This window comes from Tachypleus tridentatus, chromosome 8 (genome assembly GCF_004210375.1).
Source record: "Tachypleus tridentatus isolate NWPU-2018 chromosome 8, ASM421037v1, whole genome shotgun sequence".
Classification (NCBI taxonomy): domain Eukaryota; kingdom Metazoa; phylum Arthropoda; class Merostomata; order Xiphosura; family Limulidae; genus Tachypleus; species Tachypleus tridentatus.
The window spans coordinates 118726232-118736182 of record NC_134832.1 but is presented as its reverse complement, the minus strand read 5'-3'; the positions used below and the strand labels follow the sequence as shown (position 1 = coordinate 118736182).

Here is a 9951-nt window from a genome sequence, read left to right as displayed (position 1 = left end):
GCCTTCCCTCTAGTCTTACACTGCGAAATTAGGGATGGATAGCGCAGATAGCCCTCGTATAGCTTTACGCGAAATTAAAAAACAAACAAACTTACTGGTGCCAACCCAACGATTTTATCGTAATTATCGTTAGATTTAGCAACGTTTGTCTGAACTCAGTGAAAATAGTTTGTCACAGCGCTCAACGACTTTCACTGCTGATAAACGTGATTTTTCAAATAAAGAGTACCTCAATGTTTATACTCATAAAATCACTTACAAGCAGCTAAATAGTGTTAATGCCGCCCGCTAGTACAGCGGTAACTGTCTGGATTTGCGACGCTAAAATCAGGGGTTCGATCCCCTCAGTGGGCTCAGCAGATAGCCCGATGTGGATTTGCTATAGGAAAAACACACACACACAGATAATGCTGAAACATTTTTATTTCAAGTATTTTACTAAACTTTAAGTGTTTAGTAAATTGATGAATATACAATTTCTATAATTTATTATTTCAAGAACTCTCCTAAGGGTAACAAAAACATCTCGTCCCAAGTGTTTCGAATTTCTACCAATTTATTTATTTATTTTTCTCTATTGAATTCTAAAGAGATTTTGTGTTGTTACATTATTCACCTTTAAAATATTTAATTAGCGACATCTAGCCACTTTTCACGGTTTCCAAGTACAATAGCGATTAGTGAGGTGGCAGGGAAGAACTTTCTTTCGTTGATTTTTAAGAGCGTGAGAGGTGCTTGTATTTTGGAACTAGTTTATAAATGGACAAACCAAGGCTTGCCCGTGTAAGTATGTCATATTTTAGTTATAATATTTATTTCTTAAATTGTATTCATTTCTTTACTAATTCCAGCATTTAGATATTTAGTGATAAAGCATAGAATTTAAATATATTTGAACAGTTATAAGTTTCAGCTTGAAAGTTGAATTTGTCACGTGTTCTCTAGGCCTAACTACGTTAGTCTGCGACACTTCACATTGTAAATGTAAAATAGAAATGAACAATTTCTATTTATTTTATTTAAACTTCATAGTAATTTAGTTTGAATTTGGAAATCTACTTTTAGTAGTTTTTAAGTAATGAAGATAAAAAAAATCGTACACAATTGGATTACATAGCAATAATTTAGTAACTTAACACTGCAAATTCAATTGTGGTTAGTAATTAAAAATCGACCTTAACAAATGGCAGTAATTGATATCATTTTACCTAGTAACGTGATACTGCTTGACATCCATGTCAAGACAAGATAAAACGAGTACTTGTACAAAATTTGCCCCGTGTTAAAGATGCATCCATTTGTTGTAGTTTAGTTGAGAACTCAAGGATATTACAATTATTGATCATAATGTTAACTAGGATATCTTCAATGTCATTATAGTTACACTTATTTATGAATGAAATAAGTAAAAAAATTAAAATATTGAATTATCAATTACACTACAAATGGATGTCTCTAACACTCAACATGTTACTGGGAAAATTCTCTACAAGAATGATAAGATTTTACACTTGTGCATGTGGATTCATATTATATGGATAAATGAAATGAAAATTGTTCAGAACCAAAACGAAAATGAACTTACCCAAAGTGGGTTTCTCATCATCATGAAATGCCTCTTGATCCAAAGTAATGCACAGATTTATTGAGTGATGTATCATTGATCCCTATTGGTTCAGCCAGTTTGAACCAATACCCTGTCTGTGGGTTTAACATTCACTTGTGGGTCCATGCAAAATAGCAAATGACAGGTTTGGATTATCATAATGTTTTTAAAGCCAATTCTTAACTAGTGAAAGTACAGTTTCCTTGAAATAAATCATGGAAGCTTGGTGTGTATTTGTACTTTAGACATATTTCATTCGTTGTTTGGTGTACAATAATTATTTTGTTTATGGGAGATTTATATATTTTTAACTGTGATTTTTGCATTCACATACTTTCATAGCAAGGAGTTATAATTCTCTGAGACCATTTGAAAGAAAGTGTGACAAGGAAAATTATGGGTTCTCATCTTTGGGTGCTTGGGACAAATGTTTGATTTTTGATTATAATGAAAATAGAGTTTTGAACTAATTGAGTGTGTGTTTCACATGGATGGGTGGGGGTTGATGAAAGGAAATTTGTTAAGCAGGCTGGTGAAAGCCTGTAGTTCCTGGTTTTTGGATGTCTTCATGTTTTCAGGTAATATAATGGTATGTTTTCTTTTCTGATCTTTGGAGGTAGCATAGATGAGTAATCAAATCGGCCAGTCCAACAAATATTCACAAGTGTTAGGTAATATACCATGAACATAAGTAGAACCTTATGTAATATGGTTTTAATTCTAATTTTTTTCTCTTGCAGTGGAGATTGTAGGTTGATGTGTATTTGAATGGGTGGCTCTTGTAATTGTGTAGCGAAACAATTTCTACTTTGGGGTAATAACACTATGTAACAAAAATTTTGTTTCTGGATAGTATGTGTTATTTCTTAATTGCTTTTGTGACCTGGATAATGAAATTTAGAAATTAACCTATTTTCTATGTGAATGGCCAAGCGTGTTAAGGCGTGCGACTCATAATCTGAGGGTCGCGGGTTCGCATCCCCATCGTGCCAAACATGCTCGCCCTTTCAGTCGTGGGGGTGTTATAATGTGACGGTATAAGAGTAGCCCAAGAATTGACGGTGGGTGGTGATGACTAGTTGCCTTCCCCTAGTCTTACACTGCTAAATTAGGGATGGCTAGCACAGATAGCCCTCGAGTAGCTTTGTGCAAAATTCACAAACAAAGAAACAAACAATTCTGTGTGAAAATTTGCACATTTTCATTTACATAAGGTCTGAATAAAACAAAAATACGAATCAAGATTTACATGTATTTATGCTAAAGTTACACGAAAATGAACAAAAATGTTTAGAAGCGAGTAGTTTTTCGAGATTTGCGACTGTAATGTAAATCACTTTCACATATCAGTCCCCAAATATAGTTTCCCATCATGTTTTTGTTATATGCTCCCAGCTCACAAAAGCAAAGTTTGAAGAGAAAAATAGGTCTTTTCCATTTACTTTAGGCATAAGCAATTGGGAAATAACACTTTCTATCCAGGAACAAGAAAAAGTAAAAATTTTGTAACAGTGTAATTATTGGTGAGCATAGTTAAGGTGAATTTACACAATGCAAGTAGGTTGTACAACTGTTATTATTAGAAAAATCAATAAGTATGCACTATACTTAATGGCACAAATAATTTACATGAGCTGTTTTATAGAAGATTTGTCACCAAACTATGCAGGACAGATTTTGTAGTTTTGCTGTGTAAAATGTATATTTTTAATTGAATTTTATACATTTCAACCACTTAACATTATCAGTAATAATTTTCTATTATTTTTGTAAATTTATTTTAATATTTTGTCAAATCCTTACTCATGGCACACATGTAGGTGGTAATTATTAAAACATAATAGGGACTTTTTTGTTGCATTTAAATGCTAAATCTGGAAGTCATTGAAGAATTTGTGTTTATTCAATTATATATATATATATTGTAATTTATAAAGTGTATTCATATTGTGGAGTTATTTGTGTTTAAAGTTAAAAACTTCAGTTTATACATTTATGAATTAAAAATCTCAGGTGACTAAGGTTCTTGGAAGGACAGGTTCCCAAGGCCAGTGTACTCAGGTATGTAATCATCTCTTTGGTTTTGTGTGTGTGTGTGGAATCACAATTGATTAAGAGTGTAACTTTTATTCAGAAATGAATACTAAACCAGTATTTATTTTCCAGAAAGTGATGTGTTAGAGTATAAAATTTATATTTATAATTTTAATACAAAACAAGATTTCAAACGTCTCCATGAAAAATTCTCAAGAACCAAACACTGAAAATTATCTGTAACAAATTTTTATATTTCACTTAAATGATAAAGGAAAGTTTTACTCTAAGCAAATGCTGAAATGTATTTAGGATGTTTGAGATACTTGGGACGAAGAATAGTATTCTTAATTGTAACATGAAATCACTTTTCCACTCAGACTAGTAATGAAATACTCTATTTTCACAAACAAATCTTTAGTAAAAACATTTCATTAAAAATTTGTGTGTATGTACAAAATGCCATCTTTACTAACAGTCTACCAAATTTTGCAAAGATAACACTGTATCAAAAGTTATAGTGCAAATACTTAGTGTGCAAATGTGTTTTTGAACTCTTATTAAACCAAGCCTGTTGTGAAAAGATTAACAAAACATTTTGCAAAAAATAGTGAGATTAACTGTGGACCACACATGTTGATATTTCTTCCACAGTCCTACCATTCTCTATGTATGTTAGATACTAAGACTGTTTAAGCAAACCAAAAATACAAAAGATCCTTTATCCAATCATTGGTAATTGTCTACTGTCATCAAGATAAGTTTTTCTCTCTTATTGGTAGGTGTAATAACTCTTGCATTTTACATTTTCATACTTGCTCCTTTCTTTGAGTTAAGGATCATGGAAAGTTCTCTTCCATTCTTTTCATTTCTTCCTTTGTCATAATTTTGACATTGTGATATTTCATCCTCTGTTGATGTTTTGTTGTTGCTGTTTCTTGCTCATTTCATATGTCCTTTTAAAAATTAATGCTATCTGTTTTTGGAACCTGCTTCTTATTCTCCCAATAAAGGTATTAAAAGCTATCTGGGGAGATCATCTGATTTTAATCTTATTTCAATGGCCATATCATCATGTTTATTAAACTACTACTTTATGTCAGTGAGTTTGGTATGAAACTGTAGATTATAATTCATGTTATATATTAGTTTCTTAATTTAAAAATATTAAAAAGTACACCTGAATATTGAGTTTTGTGAGTTGCATGGTATGTTCAATGCAGCACTGGTTCAGATTGTTTGTGATGTCTAAGAACCAAGTTTAGTTTTGTATGAATTAGAAACTTTGTTACCAATGACAAGCTAAAAATATAAAATATTTTTCAATTGTGGAGGTATTGCTCCTGCATTGAATCAAACAGTGGCCCTGTTCACCTCTTTCTGTTTTTTGCAATGGCCCCTTTTATAGACTTTCTTCAATGTATAACATGTGAATAACTAGTTGACAGCTTAGAATGCCCCCTAGTGGTTTTCTCAGCCATTTTAATATGTCAGCAACCCATCTCATTACTTTTGAACCAAGATTTCAAGCAGACATGTTGTCTTTAGTTTGCTTCAAATTTTACACCAAAATACATCTTAGTTACTAAGTGTAATAAATTAGTGGAATTCTATGGTATTGATATCATAATTTATACTTTTTGGTCATTCAGCTGTATATATAAAACTAAAAATATTTTTTTCATATCCTTCATATATAAAATTTTAAAGGGCTTGGCAGCCTATGTCAAGCAGCAAAAGAATATAAAATGTGGTTACAAGAGAACTCTTTGCTTTGCTTTATTTTTTATTCACCATTCTAGATTTTAAGAAAAATAAATTTAACTTATTTCTAAATATTAAGTCTGTATACATATATAATTTATAAAAATTGAAATGTGACTGTATATTACAAAATACTAATCTACTAAAATATAGCCACGACAGATCATTTAGTAAAGACTAAAGGTCAATTTAAATTATTTGATACAGTAACATTAGTGCATGTTTGTCTGGTCAGTGCAATTTCTTAGGCTATTTAGACTAAATGTTTGTATTTTAATATGCAGTCATTCTAGCACAACAAAAAGGCATAATTTATATTTATCTCCTTTGTGTGTGTGTGTGGTGGTGGTGGTTGTGAGGTAGGTCAAATTTACAGTCCAATATAGTTAGGGTAAAGAAAATATCAAACAAAATGTAAAGTCTTACTGAAAAGAGATATTTGGCATTATTCAGGTTTTAGAGATTACAAAAATATTTGAGATTTTTGGGGCAAAGAATGGTTTATTAATCATAGCATGTAAATAAATTTGCACTTGAAGTAGTAATGAAAGACTTAACAAGCAACTTTTTAGTAGAAATACTTCATTAAAAATCTAATTTTTGAGTACAATCTTCACTAAAAGTCTATCAGATTTTATAAAGATATAAATATTGCATCAAAAGTTAAGTATAAGTACTTAACATGTGCAAATGTGTACACAAACTGGTGTATATTGTACTGAGCACGTCATGAAAGGGTTAACCACTAGTGTTGTTTGTCAGTCAGCAGACACTAGAATGGCATCACACAGCTCACATAACATTGTAATTGCTACGTCGTGATGTCAGTAAAATGTGTGTTTGCCACAAACTATGTTTTCTGTATATATATATATATGTGACAGCATAATGTGAATTTCAAAACAGGAAATAAACATTTATTCTTGATTATTTTTACTAATTTGGGGACCCAATGCAAGTCCATTTAGTACTAGAATGCTATACCTTAATCATAAACAAGAATATAAAATTTTACATTTGAAGAAAGTAGGTGGAATAGATACAAGCAAAGGCTTTATGTGACAGTTGTCTCTAAGAGAACTAACTACATAAAGACAATTTATCTTGTTAAATAATTATCAAGGATAAACTAGTTGTCTGTTTGTAATTTATTTTTCAAGGCCAGTGTATAAATTTTTATTGTTCAGTTTAAACTAGAGAATGTTTGTCATGAGCCTTTAATGTATTACACTGTTAAGATAAAATTAGAAGTAAAAAATAATATTGTATGCTACAAATAAAAGTTAAAAATGATGTGTGAAAAGGCAATGAACTCTTTACAAAGGTACGAGTTGAGTTTTTGGATGAGAGTAACAGATCCATCATCCGTAATGTTAAAGGACCCGTGCGTGAAGGTGACATACTAAATCTGCTAGAATCTGAGAGAGAAGCAAGAAGACTTCGCTGATAGTCTGTTTATTAAGGTAAAAACATAATTCAAAAATGTTGTATTCTTTATATTGTACATGTATTTACATGTAACTTAGGTTCTCAAAGGTTTGTAAGTTACACATGGGGAAAAAAATATGGGGAAGTTTTTACAGGCTTGTTATTGGCCTTGATGAACTAAATGATATTCTGTCAAGTGTCTTCATGTATAGTAATTTGTAATGGTTTTGAAGGACACAGTAGCTGAGATGGGATTATGTGATATCTGTTTATAAAATAAGGTTTATGAAGTTTATAAACTTTGAATGGAAGAAAATGTGTTTGTGTTAAACATGTTACAGGTGAAAATGTTTTAAATATAGAGGGTAGTCCTTAAGTCCCTACCCATCCATATGTTATTTTTATATTCAATTATGCATGTAGGCAGCTGTTACTGTGGCATTTGGAACAATAACCCCTGCTATGTTGAGGAAAATGTCTTACAGAACATGGCGTCGCATAATATTATGCAGTGAGAATGAGGGACAGCACACAGATACACTGGATACATAAGATATATGGATGGGTAGGGACTTACGGGCCACCCCATATTTCTTAGCCTACACTAATGTCTTTGAAGGCCTTTTGAATAATTTTTCTAAACCATATATGCCCTAAAATAATCATACTAATTACTAGAGGTGTCCATGTGTATTCTACAGAGGGTGTTTTCACTTAATTTTTGGTTAGATATTTTCCTCAGTGTTGCAACATGCAAAAGTACAAGGTTATTTAACATGATGCAGAATGTGGGTTGAGCTAGTAATAAATGGTATAAAAACAATGTTACAGGTTTAATGTTGTTAAATTGTAGTGATTATTTTTAACCTCATGTAAGAACTCTCAATTATGATAAAGTTACTGATTTTTTCTTTTCATTCACTTTATTCTTTTTTTTTTTTACAGGTAAATGTTTCAGTGTCAACCAGTATGTGATGATCGTTGGAAAAAGTATTCCATTGTAAACATTGGAACTTAGAAATAAAAAATTTAATTTCATATTGGTTTTCTATGTTTATTCATTATATTCTTGAACTGTTTATGTTACTGAAAACAAGCATTTGGTGATAATACAAAATTATTGTATAAAATTCCAGTTGTACATGGATACAAGTTTTATTTTTAACTGGTACAAAAGGTGAATCAGACTGTTTTAAAACCTATCTTGCACTTGATATAGAACTGATTAGTTTTTATACAAAAAAGAAATGGGTGTTTTAGTTGGGTAAAACTTCAATTTACAAAAACTAACTCAGAAATGTGTATACAGTACATTGGTTCTTAGATACCTTATGTGAAAGTTTGAAGTGAAACAGTATATTTGAATAAAATATACTACATGATATATTTAGATATAACTTAAGTGTGTATATTTACCATGTAAGATTATTACTAGTATAAAACTTCCTGTTGTACAATAAGGTGTGGTTTTTAAAATATAAATTATAAAATTAATCAAAACAAACTTCTAAAATAAGGACCTGCTATTTAAGTGTTGCTATACCTTTACCTGTAGGAGTAAATTTGTGATTTTGGAATAAATTCAGTAGCTTCAATGTAAATTAATTGTAAGTTTGACATTGTCTCCAGATTTTCAAGTGCTTTGATTTGTTTAAATGTACGAGTATCCTCCCCAGTGGCTTAGCTTCAACTTTGAATCCTTATTACACTACAATTTGGGGTTTGATCCTTGTAATGATCACAACTCGTAATCTGTTATGAAGCTGTATGCTTGAAAAAGGGATATTCTTGACTATTTTGTCATGAAAACCTTGAAATAATTAAACACATGTCAATAAATTGTGAAAATCTTTGAATTATTAATGTTGCCATTCATGAATAGTTTATGAATCAAGATGTTGTTATACCGAAGATTGTTATTCAAGGGAAAATTTATTAACTAATGTACAGGAGCTAATTCAGTGATGCTGTAGTAAATACCCAATTTGAAGTGTTAGACTTGAAAAAGATGTACAAAAGAAACTGATGGCTGTTTTGATACCTGTGGTTGGCAAAGGACATATCTTATTGTATAGCTTTGTGCTTAATTCCAAATAAAAGAAACCAATACTTACAGAATGTATATGAACAATTTAACTAAATTATTTAATCATTTCATACCAGCATGATAATGTGAAATATTACACGAACAAAGAGTTTTACTATTTACAAAAAAAAAAGCCAAAATTAATTCAGAACACAAAAGGTACAAATTATTAAATAAAACTTGTCTACATGCATATAAACAACGTGTGATAATTATTCACAATGAAATGTACCCAGATTGAGAAGAAAGTTTATAAAACATAACTGAGAAAAACGTGTCCTGAAGTAAATGCAAGGAAAAAAATTTACTCATCAGTGAACTGTTTTTGAAATTAATTAATCAATCAAATAGGTAGCAGATCATATGAATTTAGAATTATAACTGAAGCGAGGGGGATAGGGTCAATATTTTTTATTTGGTTTGGCCCCATCTCAAGTGACTGATGAAGGCTGAAATCGACCAAACTAGACAACATTATATTGGGGGAGGTAATGTTGGTCTGTAGCTTTATATTTGAAGCTGCAGCTTTTCATTTTACATAAAAACAGCCTGCCATAGCAAGGTGGCTAAGACACTTGACTCGTAATCCAAGAATCACAGGTTCAAATCCCTGTCACACTAAACATGCTTGCCTTTTCAACCATGGGAGCATTATAATGTGACAGTCAATCCCACTATTCGTTGGTAAAAGTGTGGCCCAAGAGTTGGTGATAACTAGCTGCCTTCCCTCTAGTTTTACACTGCTAAATTAGGGACGGCTAGCGCAGATAGCCTTCGAGTAGCTTTGCGCGAAATTCATAACAAGCGCGTACAATGGAGAAGTGGTAATGTATCTATCAACAATGACAACACCATTCTTGTACAACTTTCCGTATGATTAACACGAGAGCAGGCTGTAAAATGCAGAGTGGAATTTTTAAAAGGTGCGGGAAAATTAAAAGCATGTACTTAATTAAGGGTCGGGCGTCGCTTAGTGGATAGAGACTAAATGCAGGTGTTACTAGTTCGCTCGATGTCGCAAGAATGTACTCTG

The 9951-nt window shown here is 31.4% G+C and overlaps 1 protein-coding gene across 1 annotated transcript; it reads left to right on the top strand.

The window, feature by feature from the left end:
* The first annotated feature begins 625 nt into the window (after nucleotides 1-625).
* LOC143223322 (small ribosomal subunit protein eS28) lies at nucleotides 626-7870 on the top strand. Its single transcript, XM_076451164.1, has 4 exons — nucleotides 626-783; nucleotides 3620-3667; nucleotides 6729-6867; nucleotides 7778-7870. The coding sequence occupies exons 1-3, from the start codon at nucleotides 760-762 to the stop codon at nucleotides 6849-6851; spliced, it is 195 nt and encodes a 64-aa protein (XP_076307279.1). The 5' UTR covers nucleotides 626-759; the 3' UTR covers nucleotides 6852-6867; nucleotides 7778-7870.
* The last annotated feature ends 2081 nt before the right edge of the window (nucleotides 7871-9951 follow it).

What these genes read in the sequence shown, in the direction of transcription:
- LOC143223322 (XM_076451164.1), top strand. Translation starts at nt 760, where the DNA reads ATGGACAAACCAAGGCTTGCCCGT. An exon ending in ACAAACCAAGGCTTGCCCGT is followed by an intron (nt 784 to 3,619) that starts GTAAGTATGTCA and finishes TAAAAATCTCAG; the next exon opens with GTGACTAAGGTTCTTGGAAG. An exon ending in CCCAAGGCCAGTGTACTCAG is followed by an intron (nt 3,668 to 6,728) that starts GTATGTAATCAT and finishes CTCTTTACAAAG; the next exon opens with GTACGAGTTGAGTTTTTGGA.